Source organism: Phycodurus eques, chromosome 20 (genome assembly GCF_024500275.1).
Source record: "Phycodurus eques isolate BA_2022a chromosome 20, UOR_Pequ_1.1, whole genome shotgun sequence".
Lineage (NCBI taxonomy): Eukaryota > Metazoa > Chordata > Actinopteri > Syngnathiformes > Syngnathidae > Phycodurus > Phycodurus eques.
Window position 1 is genome coordinate 6,310,827 of NC_084544.1, and position 16,451 is coordinate 6,327,277.

Consider the following 16,451-nt stretch of genomic DNA (forward strand, 5'->3'; position numbering starts at 1 on the left):
TAGGTTATCTAAAAGTTTTATTGTAGTTTATTGTAATATCTGTCACAAGGAACTGGTGTTATTTATATTTGCTTTTTTTTTGCCTAACATGCTGTAAGTAGCCTGAAAAAATGTAAAATTAGAAATAAATAAAATCACTTTTCTAACACAAGTACATATTAATATAACGTATGAATTTTTAAAAATGGCATTCACACTATTTTAGCTACCATTTGTACACGTGACAAAAAAACAAAAAAACAAAATTTCTGACAAGGAGTTATTCATATTAAAAATGCAGTAAGGGGAAAAAAAAGTTTACCATGAAATAAGGACCTGTTGTCATATACAGTACACTATTTTATCTAACGTAAGTACAATAAATACAAATATTTACATTTTTAAAACAAGGACATTCTCAGTAAAAACACAGTATGTAAAAGATTATTTTCCTGTTTTATATATATACACATATATATTATTTTTATTTATATATATATATATATATATATATATATATATATATGAAATTCTTAAAAGAAATTCTTAAATTTGAAAACACATTCTCAAAATCAGTATGTAAAAAAAAGACCATTATCTTGTAATAATTTGACATGTAACCAATAATCTTTCACACCTTTATTCAGCTCCAATTCTGCTCATACAGGTGTACAAAATGAGATAAGACTTAATATAAAACTCTTTAAAAATGCAAAACAGAAAGAAAGGCAGGTGTAATACCATTATTAAAGCATAAAGAGAAAGACTGACCATTAAATTAACTATTTAAAAAAAAAAAAGAAAAGTCATCTTCCTTGGGGGGGAATCCCCCCCCAAAAAAAAAAATTCTATCCAAGCTGTCTTTCTCTGAGAGGGTTTCCTTCTGTGTGGTGAAGAATAAGCTCCTCCTCTTCCTCTCACACACACAATGTGGTCTTCAGAGACCTGCACTTACAGCTTCAATGCACTTTCATCAAGTCCTCTTCTTCTACTCTCAGCCACTAGCCCCTTTATTGTCATCATCCATCTTCGCTTCTGATGATGTGTTTTCACTCCCGTTCTCCAAGTCCAGCTCCTCCTCTTCCTCCTCCTCCGCCGCCGCCCCCTCCTCCTCTTGCTTCCCTTTGGCCTCCTCGTCTGTTGGCTTCCGGCCCGCGCCCTGCTTGTCCCGGAAGACTTCCACGCCCAGCATGCGGAGGTAGTGGTACCTCTCGTTGCGGGGGACGAAGGCTCGGATGGACGTCTTTCCTCTCCAGCCGCACAGTTGGATGGAACACTGAGGCTCTGCTGGCTTACTGGCAAACGGAAGGTAAAACACACAGAAACTGACACTAGTGCTCTAAAGCAACAATACCGAGAACCCCCGCTGTATCGCGGTTCATCGTTTGCACCCCTGTGTTTAAAGCATTTGGGAGGCGCGAAAGTATTAAAACATGCTTTTATACAATCTCTCTATATTGCAGATTTTCACATATTGTGGGTGGATGTGGAACGTATCCCCCTGCGATAAAGTGGGGTTCACTGTCATATATTAATTTTACCAAGTGAAAGACACTTACTTGGGGTTGGGAATGTACTTCAACACAATGCTTCCCATAACTAAAAAGGAAAAAGGTCACATTTAGATCAAAGTGAACCCAAAATCCATGATGATTTCTACTTTATAAACGTACGTATTTTTTTGGCTTGAGCGTGGGCGTCGTCCTCCAGTTTGCTGAGGAATGGGTTTTCCTGTGTCAGCAGCACCTTGATGTCCTCCACGCTCACTGTGATGATTCTGGAGCGAATATACGGCTGCAGAGTGTAGATACCCTGACGAGGTGCAGAGGGGACATGCTTAGCCAACTATACGCTCACGCAATTAAGTTCTTAATCCTCTTTATGTTGGGTTTTTGTTTTGTTTTTTTGCATACGATTGCTCATTACAGTCAGAGAATCTTCTAAGACACAATGGAAATAAACACTTTGGAGCTAGTGGAAACTGTTTCTATTTAATAACTGTTTTAATCACCTCTTGAGCCAGTCTAAAGGCACAACCAAACTCTTCTCCGTCACTGTTGCGAGACCACACTTTCACACCTGTATTTATGACCTAGAAGGGAGGCAGGGGAAAAATAGAGTACAGTAGTCAGTGTTTGTAGTCAGCTACTAGTTTTAACATCAGTAGTACCTCTCCTTAATCATAATCAGGGATTCCATAGTAAATGAGGACTATATTAGGCAGGTTTGGACGATAAAATTAGTGTCATGTTCTTCTTTTCTTTCTCGCTCGCTCAAGGCTGTGCATATAAAGTGGAACGATTCTCTCGTGTCCCAGAATGAGTGGGAGGCCTCAGTTTGTGGTCTGCAAATGCCAGAAACCAAGCTGGCAAATACAGGTTGGGGAAATTTCAAAAATAAAATAAAATAATTTGAAATCGTGACATCTAACTACATTAAACAAACAATTTCATATTGAAAAATACATTTATTCAAAGATGGTGGCAAAGCATTATTTTTGTCTAAATTAAGCACCAGAACTCACTTCAACATAGTTCCTTGTCTCCAAAATGGCCACAAGATGGTGCCAGAGCAATACTTTTATATGAAATCTGCAACTACGCGGAATGGCAAATCACAAATATGCATTAGTTCACGATACTGTAATTTTTTAAATTTATTTTTATCCTTGGTGTATTTTGACAAAAGCATGTTAAGACACTTGGGGAAAATGCATGCCTCATTTAAACTTCAGTTTAAAGTTAGTTTTTACACATCTTAAAACTTTAAATTCGAGTGAGAATTGGCTGTTAATAGACAACAAAATGTAAACAAATTTGGGGTACCCTGTATATTAAAGCATCATATTGTCATCTAATATTAAGATAAATGCCAGCCAACATGACAGACAAGGGTACAAGACTTCCAATTTAGGCAGTCTCAACTTTTAAATGATAATGCTGAGGGGAAATATTAAGAGTGACGAGAAGGGAAAAGGAGTCAAAAACACTCAGAGTAGCAGCACTACACGTGGCGGCACACAGGGTGGAGGGCGCAGCGAGATTTGGGATTGGAGAAACAAAATGGAGATGCACAGCCAGAAACAAATGACTTTTGATTTGAAATGCGACTGAACAGGCACGTCCCGCACCTTCATGCGCTCACTGTTGTTGAGCATGACGTTGCGCAACTCTTTGGACACCATGTACAAGTGTCTCTTCTTGCCCTCGTGGGTTCTGGTCAGCACGTTCATCTTGGGGAAGTTTGGTGACAAGTCGTAGAAGGATCTAGAGGACAGTAAATGACATAGCTAACCCTTACATAATGTTATTTTTTCCATGAACGCATAGTATGTCAATTTTTGACTTGGGCCAACAATATCCTCATGATAATTGTCTGAATCAAATAATGAACGTGTAGGAGGACTCACTGTATGGTGGTGAAGACGGGGTCATCTTCACTGAGGAACACAAAGGGATCTTCCTTGTATCCAAATAGCTTCAACTTCTTTGATGGTGGAGGGCTGAAGCACAAAAAAGTCAAATGTATACTGATTTGTTAGCCTGTTCTTTCTTATTTTTCTCCAGCAGTCTGACTCACCCACACACGCCATCTTGTTTGTCACTCAGAGGAGCTCCTTTGGGTACTCCCGCCTGGGCCTCCTCCCCGTCTACTTTGCTCTCGGCGTCTCCTTCCTCCATCTCCTCTCCCTCAGGAAGGGAGGGAGTCTCCGCTGGGGCCACATGAGAGCTTTGAGTTTGGGGTTCGGAGCCCGACGAGGCCTCTTTCCTCAGCTGGAGGCGAGCGGGACAAGTAAATGTGATTTGTTACCGGCTGCGATGAGGACAACTGAACAGGTGAGGGAAATGTGTGCGGGACTTGTGGGAGTCCTCCTCAGTTTTCTCTCTGCTAGCAAGTCTGACAGGCTAATCATCCGTGATTGTTCATGAGAAAGTACCTTGGGATATCTTCTGTTCCAAGGCATCGGGGCTTTCTTCATTAGCACAGCCACAAAGAAACCTCCTGTGTTCTGGTGATGTGGCAGAATCCTCATACTGACAAGAAAAGACAACCTTAAAATCGGAAACACCCTACAGAATCTTGTCCAGTGAGTCCCAGCAACTGCTAGACTATCAGCTGTGCTGCGGGAAATTACCAAACTTCACTTAATTGCTCCGAAAATTATAATTCATCACCTATGCCAGTGACATATAGTGAGTGACAGGCAGAACAAATAAATGCTGTCTTCAACTCGAGATGACCAGATTTCACACTGAAAAAGTAAATTTATGAGTGAATTGAGACAGTCATTATTTCAGTGTATAATATTTATCTGACTTTTTTTTTTTTAGGTGATGTGCTGTGACATTTCTCTAATGTAAGATATGTGCTTTGGCTCAATAAAGGTTGACAAACAGTGATCTAATACACGCATAAAGCTCCCCTAGTTTTTTGCCAACAACAACAGGTTTGTGAAGTCTATTCCCCAGCATTTTACAAACTGAACCATGTGGAAACAGCGCCATCTGCAGGCCAGAACGTTCCATTGTAGCCTGACTGTGACGTCATCCCTCAATCGCATGATAGTGCAGATAAGTGCTGAACATGAGACTTTGAAATTTGCCATCCACCCGTTTCCTATACAGCTTATTCTCATTAGGCTTGTGGGTGACCGGACTTTGTACACCCTGGACTGGTTGCCAGCCCATCATAGGGCACAGTCCAAGGGCGCACATACAACTGCCTCTTCCTCAAAGTCAGCCGGAATAGGCTCCAGCTCACCCGCTACTCTAATGAGGACAAGCTCTGTAGAAGACGGCTGACATTAGTGTGAATCTGTGCCCGTACCATCTCTCCAGATGCATGCCAGCCAGCCTCTCCGCATCTGCTGGCGCGAACATGGTGGGTCTGATTTGCGTGTGGCGACTGCTCGGAACCTCCGACCAGTCAGCGTACCACTTGCCCTCTTTAGTCATCAGCTGGACAGATACGATAATTGTTCTCATCACTTTGTGCGAACATTTGGCATCTAATCAAAGTTATTCAATTGATGTGTTTTACTGCTGCTGTTGTTGTAGTACCTTCCAGGAAGTGACCCCGGGCATCCACTTCAAGCCCGGTAGGTCAGCAGAGCAGTCGACCAGCTCCAGTGCTCCTTATAATGGGAATGGGACCAGCAAGAAAGTAAGGTCTCACTTTGTAAGCTTTTTATTTATATACCTGAAAATTGTAACTTGCTTGATCCTTGGGGGTATTTTGATGAAAGTATTAAGACACTTGTGAATTGCTTTGAATTGTAAAATAAGCGCATTATATGTCTCCTAAAAAGCAGATGTCGTCTTCGTGTGTTTGATACCTTCGCTTTTCTCCAGCAGCGCCGCAATGACAGCTTCGTCCTCAATGGGGTTGAGGGAACAGGTGGAGTAGACCATCGTGCCGCCCACGGCCAGCTGTTCGACACCACGCACGGCAATACGCATCTGGAGGCTGGTGAGTGGAAGCGCACACGCATACGCTGTAATGCTGCCAACTTTTATAATTAGCACCACAAGAGCACTCTCCATTGCCCTGCCATTAAAAGCTTCTTGATTTACCGCAAAAAAAAAAAAGTGCTCAACTACTTAAGAGGCTGCCTAAGTACATAATCGCTGCCTCCGCTCACCCATGAAGATGCAGGCTGTTGCTGGTCGTCCACTTCTTCCACACGTCTATGTTCTTCCTCATGGTGCCGTCCCCGCTGTGTAAACACAGAGCAGAGGTCACACACACACACACAGACATGAGACAACAATGAAGCAAACTACATTAAAATGTGGAGAAATTCTGTCGACACCACAGCCAAGCCAAATTCTCAATGTCCTTCAATATTTGGACAAGAAGCTGCACAAGGCAAGTTTCTTCTGACCTGCAGGGCACGTCGCACAAGATGCGGTCGTAGAAGAGGATGTCCTTCTTGCCGTCCGAACCTTGGATCTGCAGCATGGGGATGCAGGACGCGTCGTGGTTGGCCACCATGATGCAGGGGCTGTTGAGACGTTTGGCCTGGTGAACCAGCAGGTAGCAGCGTTTGTTGTCCACGTCGTTGGCGATGACGAAGCCCTCTGGAACGTGGAGCACAGTGGAATTTGTTCCGTGACCACGCTCGTAACCCAAAACTAGGGTCCGACCGATATGGAGCCGATATTCGGCAGAGTAAAATTCAGATACATGATTAATAGCCCAATTCATCGAATATATATATAAGAAACTTCTTTTTTGGTCACTTAACACTTTCAACAACAAATAAATTTGACTGTTTTACAATACTTTGTCCTTTACAATCGAGAGAAATTAACAAAAATCTGTCTTTTTTTATGCCTATTTTTGCAAATTGTTTTTATATCATTATCTTTGTTTTATGTTATAATGTGTTAATCTGAGGGGGGGAAAAAAGGTCAGCAAAAACATCACACGATTCTTGTCAATTTTAAAAGGGCTAGTATTGGCCGACCGATTAATTAGTCGGGGCCTACTAAAAACACTCGTATCAACACATTTTAAATTGTGTTGATACGAGTGGCACACTAAAATTTAAATGACAGAAATGCAATTAATCCGTTCTGGCTTCCAAAAAAAAAAAAAAAAAAGAGTCAAAAAATGTTTTAATGCATTTGTTGGGAGGAAAGAATAGCACTCTACAGTATGGTAAAAACATGTAGTAAAAATTAAATACAATGTGAAGAGTTCAAGAGTTTGTGCATTATGATTTGATGCTTCAATGTCCATTGACATTGTACTGCTCCTTCTGGCGTTCATGCTCGTAACTCAAGACCAAAAATAAATAAATGGGGGGAAATAATTTAAGTCACTCCAGTGACGGCTCGAAAAACTGCTCCCACGCACCACTGTATATATAATTATTCAGACAAGTTTATTTGCAAGGGGAAAGTGGAAATGTTTTGTTTCTTACCTGGAAACGGCACTTCCATGTCAGAATGAAGCATCTCAATCAGTTGCGCTGTCTTGGAGCCAGGAGCTGCACACATGTCCAATATCTTCACAAAACACACATCTGTGTTAAAGGTCTGCTGCCATGTTGCATTCCAAGGCACAAATATACAGATGCATCTCAAGAAATTAACTCTCTCTACAAGCTTGAAAATTATGTGATATTCTAATTTTCAGTTTTTTTTGTTAGCTGTAAACTCTAATCATCAGAATGATACATAATTAAATCGAACTATTTTACTGCGTGTCGTGAATCGGAAAATATGACCCTAACGCGATTACTTTTTTTAATTATACCACTAAAATTATTTTTTCCACAATATTCACATTTTTACATGCCCCTGTACTTTACAACGAGTCAAGTGAGTGACAAATTTGGCTCTCCGTTACTTTGTGATGGGGTTCAATCTTCAGGAGAAGAGGAGGGATCATACTGACGGCTTCCTGGCGGCTGATGTTACCCTACAAAAAGGTCAACACATGAAACAAGATCATTAAATTCCACAGAATTTAGAGTTCGATGTATCGTCTTCCTCACTTTCATCCCATCAAGCCACCATTTATGGCTCAAAGTTTATTGTGTATTTTCTGTTTGCATTGACTCACCGACTCCGTCTCGCTGACGAGGAACTGGTGGAACTTCTCCAGCAGGGGAGACTTCCGAATTATTTTACGACTCATGTTGGTGTGCCAGGCTTGCTCATCGGGATACCTGGGAAAAGTAGGCGGAATGAGTGTTTCTCAGAAATGTGCTCGCACTCATCTCAGGATGAAGATTACCAGCTGAGAGGCTGCGGCGCCTCAATCTTCTGACCGTCGATCTCCAACTCCTGAATATCCTTAAAGTACTTTTCCTTCAGGCAGTGGAGGATTTCCTTGGCGTGGCTGCAACCAGTAAGAGAGGGGCAGGTGTGTGTTGCCATGGAGAACATTAGAAATAAAGAAATAAACTGGTTTTATAGAGCATAATTAACCTGAAATTCACACACACAGAGTAATATTCGTATGCTGATGTGTTTTTAAAGAGCCTGGCTTGGTGAACGACGTCCGGAGGTCTGACCTCAGCTCCAGTCGGCCAATTACGAGGTCATTTCAGCATTAGAGCCTTTGCCATGCTCCTTGCAAGTGCTTTAATTTTGTATTCATGTGTTTGACTGTTTGAAACGGTCAATAAACAGCAAGTCAATGTACCACTGTGCAATGTTACCCCGCTGTTCATCATTCGTACCCCAGCTATAGCAATTTTTTATGAGGAAGTGAGGGGAAATGGCTTCATTTAGCCATTGCCTTGCCGACATCTCGTGGCAACAAAAGGCAGGGCTCCGTACCGAGGCCCAGCAAATTGTTCACTGTATGTTGGAACCGTCATACCTTTTATAGCCAGTGATGCGGATGGTGGCTGGAAGCGGTTCCCTCATTGCATCCATAAACTGTTCAAACTCTCCCTCTGGAACCAAGCCTTGTTCCTTGTAGTAGTGCTCAAACAGCTTATTCTCTTTCACAATGTCAGCATAACCAGCACCCCAACCCTGCAACACATACCGTGTTATGCTTCAGTTTGTCGGACGTGTTGAGCCATTTTGATGAACAACATTTAGCCTGGAGTCAACAAGAAAACAAAATGAGCCCTTATCGGACTCAAGTTAACAACTGTTTTTGCTTTCACAATTGTTACTGATATGCTGCAGTATAAACAACATAACAGCTAGTTAAATAAAGAGTCCGGAACTACAAAGACCAGTTTCACACATTTTTGCAAGAGTTCTAAGCAGAAGAGTGACTCTTACTGCGTTGTCTCTGTGGTCTCTGCCAGCAGGTTGGTTTTTCTGCCTCTGTCTGCTTCTTTTCCCCATTCTGGAGAAGGGTGAAACTCTAGAGAAAAGTATACGAAGCAGCGTGCTCAGAGGACACAAACCAAGGTGGCATGCGACAATAGTGCACGTTTAACTGGTGATCCGCTATGCTAGGCTTACGCTATGTTGACTCCCTGAAGCTTGTGGAGCTTCGTCCTGACCCATGTGATTCAGGACCCTTCTTAGCCACCCAGTAGCCACCAAATATGCCTTTAAATTATTATAAATGTTATTTCTGTAAAACGCTTTATGCATGTCTACACGGACGCCAGAACATCATGTTACTTTTTCTATTTAATTAATTAATTAATGTATTTTTTTTTTTATTAAACTGAAATGGCAAGTCATGCAAGTCACATAACGAGAACAAGTTAACTTCGGTCTAGCGGATATTATTGACATTAAACTAAGTAGTAGTATTATTCATGTGCATTTAATTCCAAAATAAATCGTGTTTGAGAAGTATTTTTGCGTTAGTTTTGGATACATGTATGCCGTCAGGCAAATCCATGGACATCCTGTCGAATGCCACCTTTACCACTGCCTCGTACGTCTACGTCGCCGCCTTATTGGATGTGGCAAGATTTAACTTTCACTGGTACAGACCCGCGACATCTGTCTTTTTTCCGATTGAACAATGAACATTAAAAACAATCAGAGAGAATAATCCTACCACAGTGACAGGATTTATTTTATTCAGCGAAATCTGTCTTTGACCTCAGTGATCGTTTTGCCGCATCCAGTATGGCAGCGGCGTTTACATACTCTTCAGAGCAGAATGCGGCATTTATGTTTTATTATATCTACGTGGCGATAGTCGACCTAAATGTAGCGGTAATACGTCATGTCCCCTGAAGACAGCGACAAACATATTAACAACCATCATTGAAACAAACGAAGAAGAAGTCGAAGTTCGAACCGGAAGTGTACATCTTTTGGCTCACCGCATCAGTCAGCCTGCTAGCATTGCTCTCATTGAGTCTACAGAAAGCAGTGTGTTATTGTCTTCAAAGGTCGGATATCATTTCAATGCTCTTACTTTTGGAATGTACATTTTTCACTTGTCCTGTCTATTTTTTTTTTTATGAGCTAACGTACTGCGTCTCGAGTTAATTTTGCTGACCGAGTGTTAGCTTGTACTGTCTTGTGAGTGGCGAAGTACAAGAAAAAGCGAAGGTAAATTTATTTTATGTTTGTAATTCATTGCAGAGTAATATACTAAGTTCAAAAGCAACGTAAGGGACAATCGAGGTTTGTGTGTCCACTCAATGCGGGAGAGGTACCATTTTATTTTAATTATTTTAACAGTGAAAGTTTCAAAGTAAATAGCCTTGAATGTAAACCACAATCGCTTCAGTGTTGGGTTCACGTGTTGTTTTACCAGTTTGTATCATAGCCATTAGTGCCCATTCGTTCATTAAATTGGATGTTTGTTCTGCTATTAGGGGAAACCAACAGCATGTTTGTATGCAGCTACAGAACGTACAGCTGTTTAAATGTTTCTCATTGTGAATGGAGCAGAGGGATAGTGATAGTTTACAGCTATTGACAAACTCATGAGTCTAAGGTAAACAGGGTATCTATGAGAGTGTTTGCTCAGTAAACAACCTTGTACAGTTTATTATTTTATTTTTTTTAACTACAAGTTTGTGCCTTTACAGATCATCCGATTAATTTTTTAAATAAAACAAAAATAGAAAATAAATCTGAGATGAAGAAGCAAGACACAGAGGAGTCGGTCACCCAGGAAATCGAGGATGTGCCCACTACAGCGGGCGGAACGGAGTCCCCTGTGGTTCCGAAGGAGGACGTGGACAGCAGCAGCAGTCCCAAAGAGCCCGAAACGCCGCAGGCGGACACGCCACCTAAAAATGATGAGGCACCGAATGATGGTAACATTCTGATGTGCAGTGAAACCCTGGGAATGAGATGTTTTTTATGGAGTATTACCTCTCGCACACACTTAAAGCACATTTCAACTTATTAAAACACTTAAACTTATTAAAACCAAGTTTTAAAGTTTTCCTTAGTGCCTTTAGAAATGGCAGACAGTTTTAGAAAATGAAAAGAATAGTACTTACTCACATAGTTCTTCAAATAAGAAGTGTGCTTGCCTCAGGCTGCTTATGTAACTCGCAGTTGAAGTTTAGTGTAAAACTGACATGAAACAAAAGACAAACTTTGGTATATCTAATCATCCAAAATGTTAAACCAAATTATGTATAAAAAAAATTTAACCAGCATTTCTACCTCTTCAGATGCAGCAGCTCAGTCTCGGTGCGACAAGGCCAACGAGCTGAGTCGCCAGCTGGAGGACATCCTCAGCATCTACTGCAGAGAGAGCCTTTCGGACGATTCCGGCGCCCTCGCCAACGGCCAGTCGCAAAGACTCGAGATCAACGGGCTCGCTGACGACAAAGAGCACGACGGGGCCGTGGCGGGCAAAGTGAAGGGGGGCGCCAGTGGCGTAGACAAGGAAAAGAAGAAGACGCAGGATAAGAAGAAAGTAAAGGGCCTGGGTAAGGAGGAGTTCTCTTGCTGCTAATACAACAAGAAACATTTTTTGAAATGTACTTGGGTAAAAAGGAATTTTTTTGCCGATTAATCGGTCGGGCTCTTATTTGTACTTCATTACTTCCCACTACTGGTGAGGAGCAAATGTATGAATGTGTCAGTTCTCTTTTTTTTGTGCTTCATGCAGGCAAAGAAATCACCCTCCTCATGCAGACTCTCAACACATTAAGCACACCCGAGGAGAAGCTAACTGGCCTCTGCAAGAAGTACGCCGAACTGGTGAGAGCTTTCTTCTCGCTGGTCTTGTTCACGAAGAGCCGACGATTCGGTTTCCGAAATGACGTCTGTGTGCGTCTGACAGCTGGAGGAGCATCGGAACAGGCAGAAGCAGATGCGGGCGCTGCAGAAGAAGCAAACTCAGCTGGTGCAGGAGAAGGACAACCTGAGGAACGAACATAGCAAGGCCATCTTGGCGCGCAGCAAGCTGGAGAGCCTCTGCAGGGAGCTGCAGCGGCACAACCGCACACTCAAGGTGCACTGAAGACACACAGAGAACAGCCTAATCAACAAATTACTTTCTCTTAGGTTGCAATTGGTTTAAAAGGCAGTTAGGCGTTATAGCACCACCTGCTGCTTTTGCATGCACTTGATATTCACTCCAGTATGTATTTGCATCTTGACATTTATATAAAATGAACATAATTAGATTAATAAGAGAAACTGTAATTGATGGTCCTCAACAATGTAATTTTGGCTTTCAGCTGTTATTATGACTTGAAAAAAAATTACTTTATTCTTGTAAAATATTTTTAGAAACAACACAGCTTTATTTGGAGAACATTACTTTTATTCTTTAAAAATCTAAAGATTATTTTTGTAATAATTTGGCTTTATTTACCAATTCCAATGAAGTTATGTAAAATGTAAATTAAAACAGAACACAATGATTTTCAAATCCTTTGAACCTATATTCAATGGAATACACCACAAAGACAAAATATTTTATGTTCAAACTGACAAAAAAAGTTTATGCATTGCAAATCTTCACTCATTTTGAATTTGATGCCTGCAACATGTTCCCAAAAAGCTTGGATGGGCATGTTTACCACTGTGTTACATCATCTTTCCTTTTAAATAAACTCAATTAGCATTTGGGAAGTGTGGACACAAATTGTTAAAGCTTTGTCGGTGGAAATCTTTCCTATTCTTGCTCAATGTACAACTTCAGTTGCTCAACAGTCTGCGGTCTCCATTGTTGTATTTTTCGCTTACAATATTGATATTACAACATTTTTTGCAGCTTTATTCTTGTAATATTACAACTTTTCCTAAAAAATGAAATTCCCCCAGAATATTAGGATTTTATTCTTGTAACGTTGCAATTTTCGTCTTCAATAATTAAATATTGCATTCTTATTATAAAGAAAATATATTATTCTCAGACTATTTACATGTATACGAAATTATTGTAACTTTTGTTGTAAGATTATTATTATTTTTTTGCATAAATATATTTACTAATACTACAAGTATAAGTTAGTAACTTAGCACCATAGTAAGTATGTTTTATACAGTTGTGCAACTTGGGGAAAAAATACTTTTTTGTGACTTTTTTATTATTATTTTTTTTTAAACTTCAAGCTTGATTTCATGTGTCATCCATCCATTGAAATACATTTTGGATGTCCTGTTTTCTCCACAGGAGGAAGGGATACAGAGGACCCGTCTCGAGGAGGAGAAAGAAAAGAGGTGACTTCGCATTTTCAGGTGACGCTCCACGACATCCAGGTTCAAATGGAGCAGCACAACGAAATGAACGCCAGCCTGCACCAGGAGAACACGGAGCTGGCCGAGAAGCTCAAGAAGCTCCACGAGCAGTACAAATTACGAGAGGAGGTGCGTCGCCACCTTTTAGTATTAATATAAGGTGTGTCACTTGGCTAAACTAGTTCTGACTCAAACAGCATATAGACAAAGTGGTGAAGCACAAGGACCTGCAGCAGCAGCTGGTGAACACCAAACTACACCAGGCGCAGGAACTGCTCAACGAGTCGGAGGAACGCCACAACACAGAGAAACATTTTGTAAATAATCACACGCATTGTGTCACAAACATCCACCGGTCGCGTCAGCCAAAGGCACCCAACTCTCTTCTCTTCATCAGCTGCTACAAGAGGCGCTCGAGTCTCAGCGGATGTGCGAGTTGATGAAGCAGCAGGAAGGCCACCTCAAACAGCAGGTTTCCCATAATCCTCTCCTCCAGCTTCGTTATGACATAGCGCTCGCTTTATTTTGACTTCTAAAACCCGTGTTGTGCTTTCGTAGCTTTCACTGTACACAGAGAAGTTCGAGGAGTTCCAGACCACCTTGTCCAAAAGCAACGAGGTCTTCGCCACGTTCAAACAGGAGATGGAGAAGGTGAGGTAGCTGCGGTGTCACCACGAGGGCGAAGTCGTGTTTAGCTTTGCCGCTGACAGACGCCGTTTCCTTTTGATTTGATCAGATGACTAAAAAGATCAAGAAGCTGGAGAAGGAGACGGCCATGTATCGTTCCAGGTGGGAGAGCAGCAACAAGGCTCTTCTGGAGATGGCTGAGGAGGTAAAACAGCGCCACTGACACAAATGTCCCACTGTATAATAAAAGGAGAAGGAGCGAGCCCTTCTGCGAAAATCCGCACGTAATTGATGGCCACAGAAAGGTTTATAATTGCCTATCATACCTCTGCAAATATGTGAATCTTTTAAGTCATAAATATTGGGGGGGAGACACTGTCCACTCAAACTGGGACGCCCTTGTGTTTTTATACCAAGTACCACCATCATGACCAAAATTAAAATGCACTAGTATTGTAGCACTAATTATTCAATTCCAATGTTTCCATATTAAAGTTTGAAAAATTACCTAACTAAATGTTGAAAGACAAAAAATAACATGGAAACTGGACTTTAGTGTGTTGGGACTTTCAATCACTTGACCCAGGTGCATTTATTTTTATGTACAGAAATCCGTACAAGACCGCGACTTTGAGGCCCTTCAAGGTAAAGTCCAGCGGCTGGAGAAGCTGCGGCGCGCCCTCAAAGTGGAACGTAACGAGCTCAACAAGAAGGTACAAAATCTCAGCGGCACCCCCGCGCCGCCCACATCCGACTGCGAATGCCCCTCCCCGACACCCACAGACTCTTTGCCGGAAGCCGGCTCAAACGCCGCCGCTGGCAAAATCGGCCACGCCCTCACCGAGTCCAGCACCCGTAGCCCACCCTGTGACGTGGAACTGAATACGGACACCCGAGTGGAGGTGGCTCGGCCCACCCCCACGCAGGAATGATGATGATGATGATGATGATGATCATCACTCAGAACCACAACATGACCATCTTTCACCTGTCACAAATCAAACTACAATTTGTTTTTTAAGTCTCGCATCAAATCGGCATTTTGGAAACACCTGACAAGTTGAAATGACCAGTTCTCATTATGTTTGTTAAGGGGTGGGGACATTTCTGCAGAATTTTTTTTAATTTAAGATGGGGTATTTGGGATGAATTCCAAATTGGAAGCTTTCCATGGGAATTAATTTGAATTTAATAAATTGAATTTAATAGAAAATATCATATTCAAGAATAAATATGGACCTTTTGTCATAAGCAGACTAAATATTGCTGTTAAAAAGCATATTTCAACAGATTCGTTTGTTAGTACAACTTTATCAAATTTAAAATATTTTATTGAGCAATCCTTTAGTTGCAGAAGGAAAAAGTTAATTATTACTCCTATGTCCCTATACTTGCATGAAATCTAGTCAGGATCATGCTAAAATATGTTTTCCCCACCTTTAGTAGTCCCTCTTCCAAGCCAACCTTTAATTTGAATTCCTGGTTTATTTTTTATTAATACCCATGAAAAGTTTCCAACATGAAAAATGTCCAGAATTTTGCAACCCTCGTCCTCACCCTCAGTGTGTATTTAAATTCATGTTGTACTAACTGATTTCACATTCCCCCTTCGACACACACTTGATTAATGCATCAAGAGCCAATAACATGTAATATTGTGAGCATGACTTGATGGAATTCTAAAAAGATGTCATGTAATATTAGCCAGTAATATGAATGTCCTCGGTATACTTTGCCGTGTGCGTCTGTGTTGGGGGACCGCTATGCAACACACGCTTCCTTGCTTTGGTTCTGTGGCAGTCTGAAGTGGAAAGCACTTATAGAATGTACTGTTCCTTCATCACACCTGAATGATATTCATCGCTGGCAGGCTTTGAATGTTACCTCATGTTGAAAAGTTCAAAATGTAGGAATTACGATTTTCTTTTCTTGTCTAGACATGAATTTAAATGCTAATGATGCTGTAGCACTGGGAAGTAATGTAATTCCCTTCCTTGTCTCACACAACAGATTCATTGAACACGCAAAAGAACCAAAGATATTCCTTGTTTCTTTTGCTGTGGTTTTGTCTGTCCTTCTATACTTTGTGTTTTAAATAAAAAATCTGAAGTGTGCTGACTTTTTTTTTTTCGGAGGTTAAGGCTTCAAGACATGTTTTTAAATCAATTTAACTCTAATTTACTGGATTGAAAAACTCTTTCCAGTAATGCATGATTCTCAGAGTAGTGACACAGTGTTCCTGTTCAAACTGTGTAATGTTACAGGGGCTTATAATAATATGGAATACACTTTTTAGGACTAAAACCTCAATCATGTTTTTGATGAGCACTTTTTTTTTTTAATTTTTTTTTTTATTTAGATGGTCCTTGGTGTGCAGTATGGTATTTGTACAAAGTTCCAACCTGCACAATCTAATGAGATGCAGTGCCTCGTATCATTTCTTTTGCCACAGGAAGACAATGCCTTGAAAATGAACACCCAAAGGGGTGTTCATGCCTGATCATAACCCAAAAGTGCCTGTGAACTAACATGCGTTCGTTATTTAACAGTGGATCTTTCACTTTCCTCCATCCATCCCATCGAGAGGAAGGGCGCACATATACTGATCCTCTTCCAATTTTCGTGCTGTCGTTGATGCAGGCTGCTGGGGCCTTCTTGGTTTTTTGTGAGGACGGTGGTTTTTATTTTGAAATACACCGCCTTTACGTTCAATCTGCCCTTTGGCATATCTTTTAGTTTGAAAGC

At 41.1% G+C, this 16,451-nt stretch overlaps 2 protein-coding genes and 1 long non-coding RNA gene across 4 annotated transcripts; 2 read left to right on the forward strand and 1 right to left on the reverse strand.

Annotated features, from left to right (window-relative positions):
- Positions 1–605: 605 nt before the first annotated feature.
- nsun2 (NOP2/Sun RNA methyltransferase 2) lies at positions 606–8,966 on the reverse strand. Its single transcript, XM_061665404.1, has 20 exons — positions 8,919–8,966; positions 8,733–8,817; positions 8,317–8,474; positions 7,726–7,830; positions 7,552–7,657; positions 7,336–7,407; positions 6,908–6,992; positions 5,864–6,059; positions 5,621–5,695; positions 5,315–5,445; positions 5,040–5,113; positions 4,807–4,937; positions 3,917–4,013; positions 3,559–3,752; positions 3,389–3,481; positions 3,110–3,245; positions 1,991–2,071; positions 1,653–1,791; positions 1,539–1,578; positions 606–1,274 (listed from the first exon to the last, which is right to left on the reverse strand). Exons 2-20 carry the CDS (start codon positions 8,796–8,798, stop codon positions 974–976), a joined length of 2,280 nt encoding a protein of 759 aa, XP_061521388.1. The 5' UTR covers positions 8,799–8,817; positions 8,919–8,966; the 3' UTR covers positions 606–973.
- On the forward strand, positions 838–6,481 carry LOC133396015 (uncharacterized). Of its 2 annotated transcripts, none has more exons than XR_009767309.1 (5): positions 838–1,288; positions 3,546–3,815; positions 5,037–5,142; positions 5,331–5,448; positions 5,870–6,481. It is a non-coding gene; the product is annotated as an uncharacterized LOC133396015 (long non-coding RNA). The 2 variants fall into 2 exon arrangements; XR_009767310.1 differs by having other exon boundaries at positions 5,334–5,448.
- Positions 8,967–9,707: 741 nt separating the features above from the next.
- Positions 9,708–15,815, forward strand: LOC133395555 (alpha-taxilin-like). The gene is given in 12 exon segments (XM_061664565.1): positions 9,708–9,811; positions 10,460–10,690; positions 11,057–11,317; positions 11,500–11,591; positions 11,674–11,844; positions 13,015–13,048; positions 13,051–13,208; positions 13,277–13,396; positions 13,477–13,551; positions 13,638–13,730; positions 13,816–13,911; positions 14,315–15,815. Coding segments are annotated over 11 exon segments (1,605 nt in total). The 5' UTR covers positions 9,708–9,811; positions 10,460–10,509; the 3' UTR covers positions 14,639–15,815.
- Positions 15,816–16,451: the final 636 nt, after the last annotated feature.

Bases quoted from the DNA above. Each gene is read 5' to 3' on its own strand.
- nsun2 (XM_061665404.1), bottom strand. From the start codon at position 8,798: ATGGGGAAAAGAAGCAGACAGAGGCAGAAAAACCAACCTGCTGGCAGA. The intron at 7,831-8,316 runs GTATGACGGTTC...TACTGGTTGCAG, and splicing joins CGCATCACTGGCTATAAAAG to CCACGCCAAGGAAATCCTCC. The intron at 5,696-5,863 runs GTCAGAAGAAAC...GTGTTTACACAG, and splicing joins TTGTGCGACGTGCCCTGCAG to CGGGGACGGCACCATGAGGA.